We start from the raw sequence: 20,901 nt of genomic DNA on the forward strand, positions 1-20,901 counted from the left end.
CCCTCTGACAGTTCTGCGGTTCTGTTGTTGATCAGTTCAGGCAGGAGGAAACTGAATCGGTCCACCAAACATGGCTTTGTTAGAAAGCACGTCTGCTGATAATGGTGGTGTGAGGTGCAGGAGAGCACACGTCTCACTCACATCGAGTCAGTGTTGATCAAATCATCAGCAAATACCAAATAATTTAACTCATTGGGGTTTTTACTAACGTGATGAGATGTTTATCGCCTCCTGGCTCTTACTGCCTGAAAGCTGAATTTCTAGGAACACATGGAAGTTATTTATTGTTTATATCTACAAGAGAAGGTGACTAATAGCCCATAATACTAGGTGTGTACCTATAAATCTGTGAGTAACTATAATGTGCCGCTCTTACAGCCGTGATAGGGAATGATGATCTGCCGGTTCATATAGCAGCGTTTACATTTGTACAACCACTCAGAGGAGCTTGGACGAGCACATAAGGAGTGTTCCCACATGCACGTGCAGCCAGGCACTGTTCTGCATGCAGTGCTCTTTATTGAAAGGTGTGCATTCACTGGTCAAAGTTTGCAACATTTGTCTGTCTGTCACACTAGCAACTATATTTTTTTGGAACTTGTCACACCTCTGACCACACATAACACCAAATTCTTCCTCATGCATCAACACTCTTCCTCCTATTAGCCGAACAAGCCCCGCCATGTAGCCAAAGACAGCAACCACAATGACTACGACCATCGTGAGTGCAAACACCTTCATTACCTGAAGGCACGAAAAGCACTCAGAAGCAAAAGTTAGGGAGTGCATGATTCGAAGCCCAGTGTTTGAATTATTGATAATATTTATTTATCCATCTTTTATCCAATTTAGGGTTGCTGGGTGGGGGCGGCTGCATGTCTGCATGTCTCAGGACTGTGAGAGGAAGTGACAGGACACAGGAAGCGCATGCAGGGAGAACAGTCCCAGGTGGATTCATACCCAGGACCTTCTTGCTGTGCAGCAACAGTGCATATATACATGATATATACATGGAGCAATCATCAGCTGCCTTTCCAGGCAGTTCCTCGTGTCGTAGACTGACTCCAGCTCCACCGATGAATTGTAGGTCGCGACATAAACCAGCTTGTCAGTTGGAGAAACAGTCTGCAGAGCTGCTGAATGACATTCAACAATCATTGATGAGTTTAAAATCATCTTAAGAGTCTTAAAATATATATATTTAATTAGCTGTTAATGTACCTCAGCAGCTCATCCGAGTAAGTACGGGGCTGTGTGGGGAAACACTGAGTAACCAACAGCTTATTTCTCACTTGAAAAATGTTGACCAACATTGGTTGCATTAACGAGCGTGCAATCAGTTTTGTTTTTCTCTTCACACCACAGAACCTGCAGAGTGTAATTGTAACAATGACTGAAAAAAGACAACCTGAAACCAGCTGAAGCCTGTTAGAGGAAGTTATTGGTCAGAGAAGAGAAATAATATGTGTGAGAACCAAACTTCACCTTCCTGCTTTTAGAGCTCTTGGTAATGAACTTCAAACACAATTATGCCATCACAGTTATCTCACACTTCAGTTTTATTTCTTTTTTTGACACATGTGAAATGAGTAAGCTCTAAACTCTGTAGACAGTTACTCAGTGCTGGGTTATTTTAATCATTAAGGCAGAAAAAAAAACTACAAAGCAGTCAGCTCCCTCCATCAGCTACAATCAGACAATCGAGCAATAAAGCAGAGGTCGTGGCAGGATAACCGCCCGGGACGTTGAGCAAACGGGGAGCAGAGCGATGAGCAAAGAAGGGAAATGATGGTGTGTGTGAGGAAAGTCTGCAGACGCTTGATGTCAGAGTGTAATCTGTGCATGTGTGGTATGAGAAGCATGGCATTTCCACACCTATAAATCTTCATAGTTAGCATTTTTATGTTGCTCGTGTGCTGCTGATCTCATCCAAAGACAACTCAGTGACGGCAGCCTTCACCTAAACACACACAAACACACCTCAGACGGGCAACGAACAGAAACGCAAATATTTCTTCTAGGAACAGAAGAAAATATTAAAAGGTGAATCATGTAGCTCGACAGAGATGAAGGACGAATAAAGGAACTCGTGTGTGTGTGTGTGTGTGTGTGTGTGTGTGTGTGTGTGTGTGAGAGAGAGAGAGTGTGAGAATGTGGCCAAACAGGAGTTTGAGGCCAGCCCAGTTGCCCAGCAGCAGACAGCATTGTCACACTAAAATGCTCTTCCTGCCCCTCCTCCTGCTCACTACATGCTGTGCGCTTTTACCTTATAAGGAAACGCATTTAACTGCCTGTCACCACGACAATGGTGATGTAAGAGGGCAGCAAGGTGCACCCCCCGCCGACACTCACAGGCAAAGAATGGACCTGCATGAAGAGATTTAAAATAAATGATATCACACACAGGCGTGCACTTTCCATTTGCAGCTACCTGTGTGTGTGTGTGTGTGTGTGTACACGACTGCAGGAATGTGAAACATGGAGCCACAGTCCACCTTCTTGTCTCCTCCCTTTGCTTCCTAAGAAGCAACAGAAACAAACAGAAGATAACGAGCAGAAAGACGGGCGCTTAAAGCCGCGGGACGAGAACGAGTTTGGTTGGAGACGTTAAAAAGTTTGCTCCCAACATCCTACCAGTGACAGCAGGCCTGGGTCAACGAGCATGGGTGGCTAAGGGAGTGCACACATGTCCTTAAATAGCCTCGACTCCCACGAACATTCCTGAGTTTAATATTTAACTTCTTGTTCACTTTTTTTGCTCCTCTGTTAGTTTCAATAAACCTCATCATGAAGAAACACTGAGCTTAGAAAGGAGATATCTGACTAATATGGCAGCCAACGGAACAAAAGAAAAAGCTGGTTACTCGTTAACAAAACAAGGAACACACTCACACTGTCAAACCTGAGCACAATCTAAAGGAAGCGATTAAACACTGTCCTCACAAACATCTGTTAATCAAAGCTAACGTGACAGTGTGTGTGTCATTAGCACCGCTAGAAGCAGTGGCCCTTGTTTCTTGGGAGGCTGATGTTCACACAGCTGTGGGAAATGTGATGATGTGTGGCGGCTGAATGCAAACTTTAAATGTGTCGTGGGCTGTGTTAATCTATGGCATCCAGTCAATCAGTGGCCGACATCACTCTAATCAATGACAGTTCTTTGTCTTCTTTCTACAGCGGCGCAGAGTCGACGCTCTGGTGTGGTTAAATCACTAACGCCATCTCACTGACGCTGATAGAGTTCAGCTGTGTTACTGCAGCAGGCAGGAAAAAGGATGTGACAGCTACTGATAACTTAATAACTTTAGCACTAACAAAGGAAGTGACGGTACCAAAGATGCAGGAAATACTGGAGCTGAAACCAACACATGGATCATTTGCTGTAAGAGCCATTTAGTGTTTATGTGAGGTGATATATAGTAAACTGAACTCTGACCAAACTGAAACCAAACAGAACAGCTCAAAGTTATAAAAGTCAGCGTGTTATAAAAGAGACGAAGAATGGAAACGTAGATTTGGGAGGCTGTTCTATAAGAAAGACCAAAATAAAACAGGAAATTCATTTTAATAAATTCAGAAAGAGTTAAATAAAAATCAGATCTCAAAATGTTCAACATGAAATGAGTTATTTTTATGCACCGTCCCCACAGACTGTAGGAACTTCCTGATGCTGAGCTCAGAGGGTCCAAACCTGCACCCAGAGCAGCACATTGTTTGTTCCTCCGAGTTTCCGCTTGTTGATGACCCTACAAGCCACCCACACACACACACCCACACGGTCCCGCTCAGTCACACATTCCTGAGCTCACCCTGCCCTTTATAGCTTTGTGAATCACCAGCACTGTGACTCTGACACACACACACACTAAGCTGATCCTGAAGCAAATCAGCATGTAAATGGACATTACTGTAAGGAGCCTTTGATCAGAAACACGTGCTTTAACTCGCACATTAAACAAATATGTCCGTCTGCCTTCTTTCATCTGCCTCCGAGTGATGCTGAAAACGAGTCTGTGCATCTGTTGCTTCTGGGCTCGGCTGCTGTATTATCAGGCCGCTCTAACAGCTCCCAGAAAAGCCTTCAGCTGAGCGTCAAAGGTGCTAACAGGGACTAGAAGGAGCGGCCATATTGCTTCCACAGCAATACAAAAACCCGAACGATCAGGCTCCTTCATGAGGTGACCTGAAACATCCCACAGTTCTGCTCCAAGGGTTTGATTTTGCTATAAAAATAAAACTATACACACAATTTAATTCGATCAGTCTCCACGTCAGACACAGAGGCAGCTTAAGAGACAACTGTGTGTGCAACCAGCAGTTAACTTGATAATTACCTATATTAACCGATTCATTTAAATCTAGAAACTATTGTGAGAGAAAGTTCGGCTCCTCCTTCTCTGGATTTATGTCTTTGCCCAGTTCAACATCTTGTAAACCCAAAATGGTTGCACAGTGGTGATCATGAATCCACACACACTCCTCCCACACTAACCTAAAACCTTAAGTTGATTTAATGCAGTGATCCTCATGCCCCAGATACACTCGTGAGGCTGAGCTCTTAAAAAACACACCAGCACACAGTAGACGCAGCACCCCCCCTCTGAGCCCCTCAGGGTGCAGGGCTCAGTCAAGGCAGCTACCACTGTGCACAGGTCGGGTCTGTTGGGAGGGGGCTCCGAAAACTCAATGTAATCCTTTTAAAATGACTTTCATATTACAGCATCCCCCACTTGTCCTGCAGCTATGGAGCAGCCAGGATGTGCAGACAGTGAATCAGTGACAGTCTGATCCTCTCGACCACTTTCTCTGTCTGCAGACAAAAGCTGCTTGATTAGAACTGTGTACAAAATCAACACTCACTCATTCAAATTAGGATTATGTTGTATGCAAAAATCAGACGCCTCTTTTAAAACAAACTCAGTTTTTACAAAACGCATTTGAGTCAAATCTGTTAACAGTGGATTATTCTGTTGAGCCGGACACGAGCGACAACCTTCTGAGAAATGAATGATGTGCCAGAAACTGCAGTTCCTCTACTGTCCACTTGAGTCAGTCCCCACAGACTCCCGTATTAAAACTTTACAGTGAAAATAAACACATTTACAGCCTGCTACAACAACCCGGTTTGGTTGCTATGGAGACCATCTTCCTAACAACAGTCAGCTGTTTAACTAGAATTAAAACTAAAAGATTATTATGGGTGTAGTTGCTTTGACTGAGAGGTGGTGCTGATAAGGCTGCTGGACATCTGCTAGGCTTCATCTTGGCAACTTCAAAGCACTGAACTGGAGCTCCGGGCTGTGTTTGTGGTGCTGGAGCCTTTGGAAACATGCAATGAAACAAACGATACGAAACGATTTGGTGACTGAAGTTCTATGATTTAAATTTTATGCAGCACAAATGTCTGTGGATGCAGCTTTCCAGCATTAGCTGATAATCTAAATGTGATCACGTCTGGCTTTATCAACACATACGCTGCTGAAAATCACAGCACCAAAAGATAAATAATAAAAAAAAACAAAATCACAGTTCAAACCGACGACTACGCCCATCTTTCATATAGCCTCCATGGCCAGATCCTTCAGTTACACAGACATTCAAACTGTAACATCTCTTTAGCCTGTGGGGAAAATAGGATTTAACACAGCGTTCATATCAAAGCTCCGAGCAGGATGCTCCGATGGTGCTGCACGTCCAAGCTGCCTGGGATGAAAACGCTAGAAGAGCCAGATGCTGAACTTCCTCTTGAACGTTTGCACCTCAGCTGTGTTAGCGTTTATCTGGTTTCCTCCGCTTCACTTGTAAGAATTAAGCCTTGCGTCTCTCTGTGGCTTCTCAGATTTGAACGACCTTTGACACAGATCAAAAATAATCACATCTAAATTTTTGTACTTATGGGCGGCTGCAGCTGAAATCACAATTTACTCTTAATGTTGCCATATTTCATGGATTTTTTAGGTCTGCAACACATTTATTTGTACAGTAATGAAGTCTGAGTGTGTGGGAGGCTGAAGGTGAGAAAGCTGTTTGTAAGATGATGTAAGATTTTTATACTCGAGGTTTTTTTAGCCTTCGTGCCCCCTTTGGGAGTGAGATGCTGCTGGTGCAGACTAAGTGGCATCACAGCTGCTGATAAGCTAGTTTCTTTAAAATCTGTTATAAAATTCAATAAAGAAATCCTGATACATACTTTGGTCATGCAGCTTACCACGGTCGCCATATTAGCACCACAGCTCTGCTTAAGGGCTGTTGCTAAGCAACACAAGAGTACAGCATCTTATTTTTAGAAGGTTTAAAATGCATCTCAGGACCTGATGTCCAAAGAAAAACTATTCTGCTCTTTAAATATCTGCACTTCTGTCCTCCTGTCGTTTTACAAAGCAGAACATCTGGAAATTTGCACCGCTCCATGTTTGCATGGCTGCCAGACTGAAAGTAAAAATAACGCTTCAGCTTCAGAAAGGCGCTAAAATGTCAGCAGAGAAGCTGTGATACTGCGGTCGTGAGTTCAGCAGGAAATGCTGCGGCTTAAGAATCGAGCCCTCGTGTCTCCACAGCTCTCACACACACACACACACCAGATATAAAGCTATGCCACTATGAAGCTACTCCAGAGTATCCTGATGTGTGTTAACTGCACGTGCATGCTGCTGTGTGCTCCCACAGCACTGTGACTCAGAGGAGAGCCAACAGAGGGATCTTTGTTAACTGGGGGGGAACGGTAGCTAAAATAATCCCCTGCAGGCCAGCTTTGATTGGATCAGAGAGGATAGTAAGCTCGTGGCCGATGGCGCAGAGGACTTCCCTGACCCACATTGAGATCAGCGGCGAGTGGTGTGACTGTGCACTGCAGCAGCTGGATTCATATGTTAACTGACAGCTGAAAATACTTTAAGAACAAAGTGATGAGAAAAAGACGGCCCCCTGCTGATTTAGCGTCGCTCTAACTACTTAATTGCTTCTGTTTTCTGTATGTAATAATTGTAAGCGTGCATGAAGACAAGTGTGCGTTATTCACAAACGTTTAACGCTGCTAATGTGACAGCTCAGATAAAAACTGGAGGCCAATTATTCCCTGTTGTGTGCTTCCATTCAGCGTACAGTCGGCCTGATCTGCAGGCATTCCCTCCGCTCTTTGCCCGCCATCTGGTCCATTAACGCAGGGGTGACACACAGACACAGTATCCGTCTGTCTCTCTGGCCTGACTCAGAGGACTCGTCTGACTGTTTGCGTGTGCAGTGACTTTATATTTAAAAACCACACAAACCTCAGAGCCTTCCTTCCCCTTTATTCACTACTACGACTCCCGAGAAGTGAACTCGGAGCTGCAGTTCCATCGTCTTTGCTCTTTACAGCTGAGGCCTTTACATCGATAACTGCATTTTTAAGTTCAATGAACAGATTATTTCTCCATGCTTATGCTATTAAAAGGAGACTTGGACTCTAGAGTAGCTTTGCATGATTCACAGATCAAAATAATCCTCATTTAGAACTCCAGTCTGAAACGAGGCATCTTAACTCCTTGTCTTTCAAGCAGGCTTCTTTCTGATTGGCTGTCCATCATAAAAAGGTTTAAACAGCAGGTGGGTGGGGTTTTAAGACTGCCTGAGATGACCATATAAGGATTTTCTGCAGTCTGTGACATCAGATGAAACTGACTGAAGTCTCACTATTTAATACGAGCATCGTCACCACAGAAACTGAGGAAAAAGACCATTTCTGAGCACATGTTGGGTCATATCTGACTGAAAAAAAATAATATTTCTTTCCAAAAATCATCTTTATTAAGTTGCAGCAGAAAAAGTAAAGAAGATTAACCGTTTCCCACTTTTCAGTTCAGGCCCTGAGGCCCAAAGCAGCAGCATGTTTGGAGCCTCGACTTCTCAGCTGCATAAACTGACAATGAACCTGCAGTAGATGTTTATCAGCCATCTGTCTTTAGCTCTCTGCATTTCGCTGCCTGCGAGTCTAAATCCAGTCTTACACTAACAGGCTGACATAATCCTTTAAAATACATGATTTCCTGCTTCCATCTTCACTTCTGCTCCTGTTCTCTGCAGAACAATCAGGAACCAATTTAAAGTCTTCATTTCAGTTAAACCCCACTGCACAGACCACTTTTGTTCATTCCAGTCATCCAAAGCTTTAGCCTCAGATTCTCGGCGGGACCCTCCTCATGAACAGGCTGAAGCTACGATCAGGCCCCGGGCTGGTCTTGAAGATGCCTGAGCAAAAGCATACCCCCACACTGCCCACTGCTACAATCACATCGATGCAAAATAACACATTTAGAAGAGCCATTGGCCAAAAGGCCTAAAAATAGCAGCAATGTCTCTCCTTTTGTCTGATTCTGTTGCCTTAACGACACTGGCTAAGACAGAAGGGGAAAAAAGAGAAATAAATTCAGAGAATCACAGTGCAGAGGAAAAGTGCTGCGCGGGATTATCAGGGGAACCGAGCACCTGCGCTTTAAATGAGCACACCACAACCTGAAGGCCAGGCACAATCAGTAAATATTTAATGCGCCTTTTATGTGCCCTGAAACCAACACAGGCTCCACTGATACCCCGCTGAAAGGTTTCTGCTTCAGGTGTACAAGCAGTCGCAAATTTACCTTAAAATTCTGCGCCAAGCATAACAATGGCCTGACAGTCATTTCCATGTGCCTGTCTAATCGCTATGCATTCGCTACAATGAGAAATTAAAAACGCTATATGGATGCTTTACGTGAGTCTGGGTGGACTGGCATGGCGGTTTGTCAGAATTAGCAGCAGAAAAATGATACTGATCCCAGCAGAGTCAACTCTTTGTACATTTCTTGGAAAGCAAGACACTTCTGTGTGTGTGTGTGTGTGTGTGTGTGTGTGTGTGTCCCCGTCCCTGCAGGGTTCTCCTCTTCACCTCTTCGCCCAGTGTCCCAGTTTGAAAGCTGTTAAATAAAACAACAGGAGCTCTCGGAGGAAATCGGAGACAAGCGCGCAGGAAACAAACACGCGCATGCACAATTAGATTGAATCATGCTCTGTTTGCCTCATCGTCACTCCTCTTACTGAGTTTTTAAAGTCATAGATCGAGGCACTGGTCTCGACACCACAACAAAGACTAACCGATGTCTGCAGAGCTTCATCGGGTGATTCCCCATCAGGGTCGAGTTCGGTTCAGAGTTTCCACAAAAAAAAAGGCAACAAATACAAGAAAACATCCATGATTCAGTTCACTCATCACTGGCATCCTAGCCTCAGGTGTATTAATGACTCTGCAAAAATATGTAACTTTTTTACCATTTCATTTTTTCATGTTTGACAATCTACTCTCTACAACTAACCAGGCTAGTGCCGAGCCTTCCTTGTGCTTCTATAATGGGACTCTAACAGAGCGTGGTGCAGGTGTGCCATGTCACTAAGATCAACGTCTAGCCCACAATCTCTCAGGTAGCCGAGCAGCACTGACCGATGTTGGCGAGGACAACAAAGGTTTAAATCAAAGTAAACAAAATTTCCCAGCTGCCCATCTCATCCAGCTTAACCGTGCTTAGTTTCTTAGTTTAAATCTCTGGATGCTTTATTGTCATTCATGTCCAGGTGACAGCAGCGGTTTCTTTAAAGCCGGTCTAATTGTGTCAGAGCTCTGCAGCCGTCAGACTGTGAGGCAGTGGAAACTCCAAATCCAGCTAAACATGCTATCCAGATGTGTGTCTAAGACCCAGATGTAGCGCGAGGCTTTACCATCCCAGCTCACGTTCTGTTACTACACTAGTACTGTGTGTGTTTGTGTGCGTTTTCTTATCTCGCTCACACACCCAGACCGGAGGGAGAATAACCTGTTTAGGTGTGGCTAAACATTCAGCTCTCCATCAGGTATTATTCTACAGAACAAAAATATTATTGGAAGACCCGTTTTCTCTTTAAGATTATGACCTGAAAGCAGCAAAGATGATCAGCTGTGCACAGCTGCTCTAGTTCAAGTCCCCATGAAATCCATCCGAGCGTAAACAAAGGTGATTGGAGCAGTTTAAAACGTATTTGTTAGCATTCTGTCTCATTTAAAACACCCTCGTTCATATTCGTTCAACCTAAATCACAGCCAATCTGGACTATCATGTGCCTATTAATCCCTCTCCCCACCTATCTGTCAGATTTGGGTATAAGCTTGTCATCGGAGCCTGGATGTAATCTCTGAGCGGGCAACAGCAGCTGCAAACAGATGTTGCCATACGACCACACGGGCCTCCAGGAGACGACCTGAAAAATACAAATTTAACCCATTTCCATACAAACATTTCGGACAATTTCAGGAGAATCTGGCTCGCATACTCTGCATAGTTTTCCCTTCTCACATGCAGTGAACAGCAGGAAATAATCTGCTTTAAACAGTCACATTACTGTCTGTGAAGGTTCTGTGTTCTGTGAAGTCACATTACTGGAAACTCTCCACCCAGCTCAGGTGAGTGAACACGAAGGAAGGCACCCAGTCGTTGACTTTCTGTACTGGGACCTAACCTCTGCTCTGACATTTGCACTTCCACGGGCACCTCAGTCAAGAAATGTGTAGAAAAGTTCAGAGCTGCAGTGCAAGTGCGAAAACTGCTTCAGCCAACACTTATGTCTGCAAGTGCTGACACGCTGAGGTCTGATCTGCACCGAAATATCACCCATTTCACAAGAATCACACCTACTCTTTAAAAACAACCTGCTAATTTGAGTCACGGGCAGGTGAGCGACACAGATCTCACCAATAAACAGACAAATAAAAAGAAGGCTGTTTTTTAGCTGATGACGCATCTGTAGAGTCCCTGCAATGTCAGGTTTGCTGAAATAAACTAATAGGAAGAAAAAGGAGGAAGCTTTTAAAGCATATTTGTTTAGTTCTGCAATTCTTTGCACTGACAAAGCAACACCAACCATATACACATGCATTGTTTCACACTGAAAATGGCACCTTAAAAGTGCCTCTTAAGACACATCCAACTATAGCCTCCAACGTAAGAAACAAAACCACGCGTCGGCCGCTCCGTGGCTGCAGACGGCAGTCTGAAATAGCAACAGTGAGAACAAGGTTTTGCTTCATGCTCCTCAATTTCTTTTATCAAATTTTCATCAAATTCCGACTCTCTCGCTCCCTCACCGGTGCAGGATGATGGCAGAGCTCTGAAGTGCTGTTTCCAAAAATAAAGAGGCTGCAGAGCGCTGTGCAGCCTCGCAGATACGGCAGCGTATGACTGCTTCCTGCACTCTGCAGCCATGGAGACAGGCGAGAGATGCTGGAGCAAGGGCAGGTATTGGAAGATACGTTTTCAGGGTCACCCAGCACCAACTAACTTGATCCTGCTGCTGTTTTGGTGATGCATGTTTGGTTTTTTATTATTAACTGCTGGCTTGACTGCAGATTTTGTCTGATGCCGAATCTCAATCAGGCACATTCAGAGGTGATGCGAGCTAAGATTACTGTGGTCTTGAACACAGATGCAGTGTTTGAGGAACTTTTTCCAACACCACACTGTTCTCGGTTTGTTCCTCAGTTCATGCCCCCGGTTCCTGAACGCACCATGCAGAGCCGCTGTGCAGTGGGGGCGAGCAGATCAGGAACTAGTGTTTAACTGTGCAGTGTTTACCAGCAGCCTCAAACAGACGAGCCCACAGCTATGGGGCTCTGCTGGTAATGGGGGGGGGGGGGGGGGGGGAACCTCACTTTTTAACTGCTCCCAACCCCCTGCACCAAGACCCACAATATAATGACGCCCCCACCCTTCACACACACACACACACCTAAACACACATTCCTTTCTTCTGCTGCTTTCCTCCAAACAACCCCCCCACCGGGTCTGCATTAGAACACACATTGAAACAGAGGAAAGGCACATCCAGTGTTACTCTGTGCAAAACTTATGACATGAGGAGTGACGACCCTAAACCAAGGATCCGCTCAACATGAACCCCATTCATCAAAAATCATCAATTAATTGTTGCAGAATTGTTATTTGTACAAAAAGAACACGACTCATTTTGGTCGTGTCCCACCGTCAAATCACCGTCATCGACTGCAGATGATGAAATTAAGTGGGTTATGTGCATCTACATCAAGTTCATCAGACTGCAGAGAAAAAGGAGGAACACCACCAGCTGTAGTCCAAGATGGTGGAGTCTGAGTTCATCCACAGGACTGGAGACTTGAGATCGATTATCTTCAACAGTTTGGTTCACTAACAAAATGCAAGTTAAAAATCTAATTAAATCCACAGCCCTAATCAAAGTACTTCCCCAAAACAAATGTTCCAACTGGGTAGTATTTAATAATTCCACCGTTTACACGCCCACAAGCTCAGTGATCTCCACCACTGAGGCTTTTCAGCTCCACTCTTTACTCAAATGAACTTTAGTCTTGCGAAATGAAACATTTAAGAGTGTTTTAACTAGACACCAACTGTCAGAAGCTAAATGAGCACAGGTCACATCGCAAGACAGTTGACATTTCTAGCACACATTTGGTTTGGGTTTCAGAAAGTCACACCCCGATCACAGCCTGAAGTTTCCATTAACTGATTCATTTAAAAAGGAAGAAAACGATAGTAGCACCCAAAGCTGAGGGGGGCTCGTCAAATACAGAACTGAAACAGCAAGGCTGAAATCTGCAGAGGTTTTGCATGTGCTCTTGATAAGTGGCTAAACAGCACCTCACAGCTATCAGATTGTAGTGTAGAGAAAACTTTACCATGATGCAAAGCATTAGATTCGATTAGATGTCAATAGAAATATTGGACCTTGAACTGCTAACAGCTTAACACAACGGAAAGTGGATAAAAGAACTTGCAGAGAACCAGTGCGTTCCCCTCAAATCCCATTGTAAAGGATGCACTTAAGGGGGTCCTAAGCTCCGAGTTAAAGACCATCAACATGCAAACTGGCAGGAAACCAAACGGAAATTCTTAGTCTCCATTGTTGCCAATTTCAATTCATCACTGGGAAATGCTATTTACTAATCCTCATAACTATGCGCAATAGCCAAGAAGCAAGCTTGTGAACAGCCACAATTAGTAAGAGATCCGAGGTTATGTCAGCCAGAAACTGAACCCGGGGATTTGTGGTCTCCACGACATTCAGACAAACTCGAGTCCCGAAACACAAAGACTGTGGGAGGCAAACGGACCGTAAAGACAGACACATTAGGCTCCACCGCCTCTACACACAGGCCTACAGCTGACCAACATCAATAGCAGCCCTGGGCTTCACGGGTGCTATGATCTCACAGCTGATTGGATGATGTGACGGCCAATGACTGATCTGCACTTTGAACTTGACTGCTGCTCTAGAAAGAAACTAAATGGTTCCAAAGTGCAGCCAATGAAGTTAAAACAGTTTCTACAAAAAATATTTTTTGGCGCCATGACTTCCGCCACATCGTAACTGCCTTCAACCCCACCCCACCGAACCCCCACCCCCTCGAGCAAGTACCCTTTGCCCCCAAGGAAAGTTCTCTTTTCCACCACACCGACCACATCTGCAATCCCCCCCCCCCCCCCAATCCCAGGCAAAAACAGGCCACCCCGCCCTCCTTTAGTCCAAAACCCCCTCCCACTGGCCTAACAGGCTATAACAGGCCACCAAAGGAATGTTTCCCCCTGCGTGCTCTCTCACCGCCGCCAATGGCAGAACAGAGAGGAAGACAAAGGGGGAAACGGAGAGGGGTACATTCCTCGCTGCTCGCTCTGACTGTCTGCGTGACTGACTGGTTTGTTGTTCAGGTTCACAAGCTGATTCTGGGTCACGGTCAGCTGTGGCACAGGCCTTTCCCACAGCTGACCTGGAAGCAGCTGGTAGCAAGAGAATAACTGAAAACTGCATTTCCATCACCTCCCATCGAAAAGGTCAACTGGATGTACGATTAAAACAAGAGGGCACAAATTTACAGCCTCAACTAATCCATCTGCTTCAAGCACACGGAGCACTGAAACTACACCAGGACCATCACGACGAGGCCTCACTAATCATTATTTTATTGCTACCCACCTTAAGTGCTGCTTACTTTTACAGGCCAATGACTGTTTACGCTTTAAATAAGAAATAAATAAATTTAAAAAAAGATAAAGATGCCCTTTACAAGTCCGCAGAGCTCATAATCTCTTTAAATATTATAACGCGAATGGCAGCAAACTCCAGCCTGCTCTCATTCACAGGACGTCGAATCCTGACATTTTGTAAAACCTGCTGCTGTTTCACTGATAAGCACAGAGTGGCCTTTGGTGCCACAATGCAAACTGTCATAAAAGGAGGGCGCAAAGGTTACCCTCTCATATAGTTAGTAAGTGCAGTTTTTAACATTCAAGGTTAATGATGATGATGATAATAATAAAAGTTAACCAGGAAACTTTTAATCCCTAAACTTTCCAGGTGACGGGAAGCAAATGTGAAAGCAAACAAACATAAAAAAAGTTGTAAACAACAACTTTCCAACGGGGACATGAACATGGACTCTTCTGATGCACCTACAGCGTGCCGTCTTTAAAAAGACCGCCAACATCTCTCTGGTCCAAAAGCAACGTAGTCATTTGTGAAGACACTGACGCCAAAAGACAGTTTCTATGCGTCTCTCTGCAAAGGGAACGTGTTGCCTAGTTTAAAGATTTTGTCCATTGAATGTGTGTTAACAATGAAATTCCAACAAAAACTGAAGTTTGGGGGGGGGGGGGTGGAACAGCGCCGTTTTAACTAGAGACCAAAACAAGGAAGAGGTTTTGTGCCACCAGAGACAAGCAACCTCACTAACCTGTGTCATCATGTCGAGCAAGATCATCCACTGAAATCTAAAGTCGTAGATTCATAAAACAGGCAGCAAACTATTGTATCAGCTCCTTCACACGTAAAGAAATGAGCTTTTCTACATTTACTGTGAGCAAATACGAGACGTCTAACATCCAAACCAGGCTGGACCTTCTTTGTTTTGTTTTTTGTAATAGTTTCCATTCTTGGCCAAAAAATATATATATAACAAAGGATTACTCTCAAGGGACTTCCTGATTAAACAAAAGCTTTAACAAATATTGACAGCTATGAACACTGTCCATATTTATGTTTTCTGCCAATATCCCACAGCTATAATTCAATCAATTCTTCCATGTAAGAGACATAATTGCACCCAGTGTCCAAAAACTTAGATTCGAAGACTGACTGGCCAATAAAATCCCTTCTTCCCTGTACAGCTACAGTGCATCTGTGTCAGATAAGATATTCCGCTCCTGATTGGTTCACTGTGGTTTTATAGTTGGACAGCGTAACCAGCTGCCCACCTCCAACATAGTAACAGAGACAACAACACAGTACAGTCTAATTGTTTTGGTTTCGTTTTTACTGCATAAGATCATGGTTTGATTTCAGATCAGAACACTTTCTGATCCCTGACCTACTTGATGGCACAGGGATAGCTCAGTAGGTAAGAGTGGTGACCCCATGATCGGAAGGTCGGGGGTTCGAATCCACTGAACGGCTACCCGGAGGTACCGTCCCTACACACTGATCCCCGGGGGCCCAATGGCTGCCCACTGCTTCACTGAGTGAATGGGTTAAATACAGAGAGGAATTTCCCAACAGTATACATAATTATACTTTATAATAAATTGGATCTTATATACACTTGGTTTATTCTGAACTCTGAAAACCCTAAACATGAAAAACACATTTTTGGTGGTGACATCTTATAAAGCAGCTTTAATTGATCTCTACTTGAACACACGAGCTTCCTCCGATATCCGCCACACCCCAGGCCGATGGTTCCTTTTATTGTCTCCATACTGAGACAATGGTCACCATACTAGTGACCACGGCTGTTTAACAAACAGGCTTTTTAGCCAGACTCCTTCAGACATTTTCAGCTCCCTTCATTCCTTTAAATGTTGTTTTGAAGCAGGAAGGCAGGCTGGGAGAGGGGGGGGGGGGAAAGCAGCCTGGCAGCCTTTGCATGCAGTGTGGTGCAGGATGCATTGTTCGGTCCATTTGTCCTGACAAAAATGCCACTCACAGTTTGTCCTGAGCCAAAACCGGGCCATCTGAACTTTCTTCTCCTTCTTCCAGCCACACAGTCTCCACAGAAAGCATGCGAAAGTGGGCGGCAAAAGAACAAACTATCATTGTGCCCAGCTGCCCACCTTGCCAGCAATGGAAGAAAACTCAGTGTGCGTTTTGTGTTGTTAATGTGAGCACTTGTGTGTGTGTGGCGGGGGGGGGGATGGCTCACTGTAAACAAATTGCACTGCAGAACACATCTGCACCGAAACACATCAACTCTGATTGTAAAGGACTGTTTGTCTAAGAAATAAAAAGCATAATTAACACAGGTATAAAATCACCCCAATGAGCCACCTGACAGGTACTGTAAAATGGAAATGATTCCCCATCTACTGCCCACAACCCTTCAGTCAGTTACAAAGTCTGCATCCATATCACAATCAGTTCAGTACAAATTGGCTGTGAGATTGAAACGGCTGTCAGTGTAGGAAAATAAGCTCCGATAACCATCAGAGTCGGTGACCACAGCTGATTTACGAGAGGAAACATTTCCCAATCACTGCTCCGAGCTCCTGACAGGAGATGAGGGAAGAAAGGAAACTCTGGCATGTAGGTTTCTTTATTTTTGTCTCTTTGCAAAGAAGAAATCTTCACCTCGGCTCTTTCACTTGAAAAACATTTATCAGCTGCTGTTGTCCTTTTTGTGTGAACTATCCCAAAGCTAGTGGTGGGGCAAGTTTCCATTAACCTCAAAGTAGTATCACTTCGATAAATAAGAACAGCCCCTCTCTGGTGATGCCAAGTACTTTACTACTTTCCTCGTTAGCTCATCCACCCACCTGGCCCTGCCTCCTCCCTGCCACGTGACACAAAAAAGTATGCGCAGCCTAACTGTCGCTGAGGAGCTGGATTTGCATGAGCAGTCTGCCACAGCGGCAATAAAAAAAGCCTTCGGTGGCGTCACTGCGTACTTTGGCGTGTTTGGACGTGCGACCGAGCAGCGAGAAAGACTTAATTGCACGTTTGTCAGGCGAGGAGCTTCGTCTGTAACAAACTGCAATTTACTGGACTTGCGTGGGCTCGGTCCAGCTACTCTGGGGTGTTGAGAAATGTACGAAACGGACAACTACAAGGACAAACGCTGCTTCTGCCAAAGAGCTGAAATGACTCTCACAGGAGTCCTGAAACAAGTTATTCTGGTGCAGCATAAAGCCAAATGTCTTCTTTTCAAGCACCTCCTGCATTCGTTTCTCTTTTCTGGATTACTGAAAAGTTTCAGTGTTTGAGTGTCCTCGTGACTCGATGAGGTAGAGCTGCTCTGTGTCCCCAAAATAAAATAAAAAAAGGCCAAACTAATAAAAACCCAGCTGATTTTCCATTCTTATATCACTCAACACTGTCAATGGGCTGCAGGCAGCAGGATGGAAAATGTTGCTTGTGACACACTGCTCCTGTTTTTGACCTTTCAGACTCACCCCTCACACACACAGGGAGGACAAGCCATTCCCACACTCATTATAGCCATTTGTCTCGATATGCTTGCGGGAGGCATATCTACATTTTTGAGTAGTAACTGGCACAGTGAGTTTGAATGAATACACCACAGGAATTTGCCCTTGTACCCCTCCCTACCTCCATCACTCTGGCTAAATGTTTGGCAAGGGGACGCGTCCCCAATCAACCAAATACCCATCAGCCTCCACTGCAGGACCCAACCTCAGCACAGGTCTGTACTGCAGGCCTCCGCTCTGTTAATGATTGTAGGAGAGGTTTTCCTTTACAAGAAACTTTGACCCGTGCGATGTGTGGGCAAACACGCAGAGCGCGCACAGAGTCGCCTAACCTCAGGTGGAGGGAGCGCGATGTCAGCGATGACTAAAATGCTGAGCGGCCTAACAGCAATGCAGGAGTCGAGGCTCGGCATGCCGTCACACCAACAAAAAGTATGTCAGTCATCCAGCCAGTCAATGAAAGAGATACTCTTAATCATTCCTCACTTCAAATTATCTTCCATTAGACCGCCTCGCCGCTCCCTTCTGAAGATTTAGAAGGTAAAGCATTTGATGTGGGAGCAGTTTAGTGGTGTGGTAAGAGCACGGGTGCATCACAGGGTGGGGTAATTAATCGGAAAGTATAAAGTGATTAGTTTGTCTGCATTCTTCTTCCCTACAAAGACCTAATTTGGGTTATTTTACACATCAAGTGCATCCGCTGAACTTCTTCACATCTGCTAGTCTGGACGCAGCAGCAGCTGTCACCCTCAACACCTTCTCATCTGAATTATATCCAAGTTTGGGAGGGCAATCGTACATCATTATAAGACTAAGTTTAGGATTAATCATGTTACATAACCAAAATAATTGTATTTTTTTCCATACTCAAGCAGCTCTAGTGTAACATCATTTATAACCACTTTGCAGAATATCAAGCAGTTCAAGAATAAAAAAGCTAGCTCAGCCATTGCTGAGGAGGAAGAAGAGAAAGATGAGTGGACAGGAAGGGGACCACGTTTCAGATTATTGAAAAGACTCAAAATGTTCTTATTGGGGTCAGAGTGTTGGTGATCTGTGAAGCTGAATAGCCAGATGCACTCACGGTGCCAACTGAGTGGTTTCATGTTATTTGGCTTCTCCACATTTTTGCTGAATAATCCTAAAGCTGGTTTAAATCTGCAGCTCAGGAAGTGGGCGTCCAGAGCCTAGAGAACCACTGTCACACCAGAGAGAAGTGCTCTGCTCGTACAGCATTACTGCTGACAGCTCATCTTTATTTCATTTTAACACCTTAGCACTGTGGCTTGGGATTAAATAACCTCGATCATCACGGGATCTACAAATCACTATGTAATCATTTGTAACCGATCTCAGAATAGCTGCAATGACCAAAGCACTCTGAAGGATAGAAGAGAAAAAGTTAACCGCGAAAGAATTTCAGTTGCCCGCATTTCACCCGAAGCATCTCTCGAAATGCTTGAGAATCCTCAACTTGAAATTCTCTGAATATCGGCCTTTAACGCCACAGTATCGGTCGGATCTTCCAACAATTTTATCGGCCTCCAACCAACCACACAAGCAGGCGTGCCAGGGAGGCGAGCCGCCTGCACGAAGCCTTCGTAAAGTCCGCTGTGCGGTTATCGTGAGGCTGAGCTGTCTGCACAATCACAGCGTGGATTTTTCTGCAACAATGTGGCGCCTTGTTTCCACTCAGAGGAGGGGGGAAAAAATCACATCTGAAGGAGTGAAAGCTGCAGCTAATATCACACACACACACACTCAGGACTTTTCATTCAGTGATTTAGAGAGGAGGAAACCAGCTTATGTGGGGGGGGGCTTTGCACCGAGGAGTAGAGCTCGGAGGACCCCCGGGCTGAGGAGAGAGAAGGCGAATAGCACTGGGAGTAAATGCGGGGTTTGTGAAGCTACACCGAGGCCCACACTCGGTCTCTGACCTCCCCATCGCATCCTTCCTCCACTGCCATTTTTCTTTCTGCCCGCCTCCTCCGAGCCCGGCTCCACTCGGCCCAGCTGGGCCCCGAGACTTCGGCTGCCTTACCTTCCTCTGCTGCTTCTCCCAGGCCGGGTCCAGCAGCAGATCTCGGTCCCAGTCGTTCTCCTGCTCCATGTACGTTTGCGCCCCGCCGACGGTCGACTGGTTATTGGCAGCGTGATAATCTACCATGTCAGCAAAAGAAACCTGAGTGCGCCACGGAGAAACTGTCACAGGCAAAATGTACAAAAATAAAAAATAAAAATGGGGGGGGGGAGAGCAAAGACGACCCAAATCAGAGAGGCGGGACGGGGAGGGATAACCGAGCCAGGAAAGAGTCCTTCTTCTCTCGCCGCTTCCAGCCGTGAGTGTTTTTAATGAGATGAATATCCGGTGTGTGCCGCTGCTGCTGTGTGAAGAAAAGCTCTGCTTCTAAACGGTGTGGCTGCTGGGAGGAACCGGCCGCTCCTACACACCGACACCGGCAAGCACGACCCACCGAGAAGACGCACTTCCGGTGAAGCCTTTCAAAATAAATCAGATGCGCGTCACCGTTCCTCTGATTACTTTCTTTAAAATTAATTATACGTTATTACTATTTCCTGTTGCACTGATTGCAAATCAGGGGCGCCACCAATGGGGAAATAGTGGGGGCACTGGTCCCCCCACAAAATTTGTTGGCAAGACCACTCTATGTTGGTAATAATTTCAATACATTTAATAAAGAGGAAGACACCCTACAATGAGTTGAAACGTTACCTTGTTATTAATCCTGCAATTTCATTCATTTGTATTGTGTCACTTTGTATGTCCCCTCACTATTTCCTGTCCTGGGCCACCTTGATATTTTTAGTGGTGCCACCCAAAATTCTGGAGGCGTTCATGTTGCAAATCCCTGTGTTTAAAAGTACTTCATATGCTTTTTGACTGAATTAAAGAGTAATCGTTTTTCTCCGGGGGGTTGTTGTTGTTGTTTAAGTGCACTAGGTAGATTTCCTCTTTCCCTAAAAGTCTAGTTATTCTTTTTAAATTAGTCTGTTAAGTCTGTGAAGGTTCTCACTCATCCAGGTCTTGGTAATCTGTGAAGCTTAGAAGGAAGAGCGACCGGACATCTTTAAGATTCTTTTCATTTCACCTCTCATTCCAGAAGCTTCATCAGTTCTAAGACCAAATGGTGAAGAGTCCCAGCTATATAAGCCCTAGTGGGAGTTGTCTCTTAAGAGAGTCGTCGACTCACTATTGAAGTCCAGTCGCTTTTCTTTCCAAGCTCCTTAGATTATTCCAGTTAACCAAAACAGCTTTTTTCTCCTATTTTTTGTAAGAATTCACTTTTAGTGTGCACCTTGCTCTAAACTTTTTCATTTGTAAATATAAAACACAGTTAAGTTATTTTTAAAGTTTTGAGTCAATTGAAAGTAA

The 20,901-nt window shown here is 44.8% G+C and overlaps 1 protein-coding gene across 6 annotated transcripts in view; it reads right to left on the reverse strand.

Annotated features, from left to right (window-relative positions):
- LOC146694638 (alpha-actinin-4-like) overlaps positions 1 to 19,971 on the reverse strand; it is a 55,755-nt gene extending 35,784 nt beyond the window's left edge. For all 6 annotated transcript variants that reach the window (XM_085430903.1, XM_085430902.1, XM_085430904.1 and 3 more), the window contains exon 1: positions 19,549 to 19,971. In XM_085430903.1, coding sequence (XP_085287029.1) covers positions 19,549 to 19,674 — 126 coding nt within the window. In that variant the 5' untranslated portion in view covers positions 19,675 to 19,971. The remainder of the gene's footprint in view (positions 1 to 19,548) is intronic.
- Between the last annotated feature and the right edge of the window lie 930 nt (positions 19,972 to 20,901).

This window comes from Copadichromis virginalis, linkage group LG14 (assembly GCF_057382275.1).
Source record: "Copadichromis virginalis isolate Kocher_CV1m ecotype Utaka linkage group LG14, C_Virginalis_male_GT1.1, whole genome shotgun sequence".
Taxonomy (NCBI): domain Eukaryota; kingdom Metazoa; phylum Chordata; class Actinopteri; order Cichliformes; family Cichlidae; genus Copadichromis; species Copadichromis virginalis.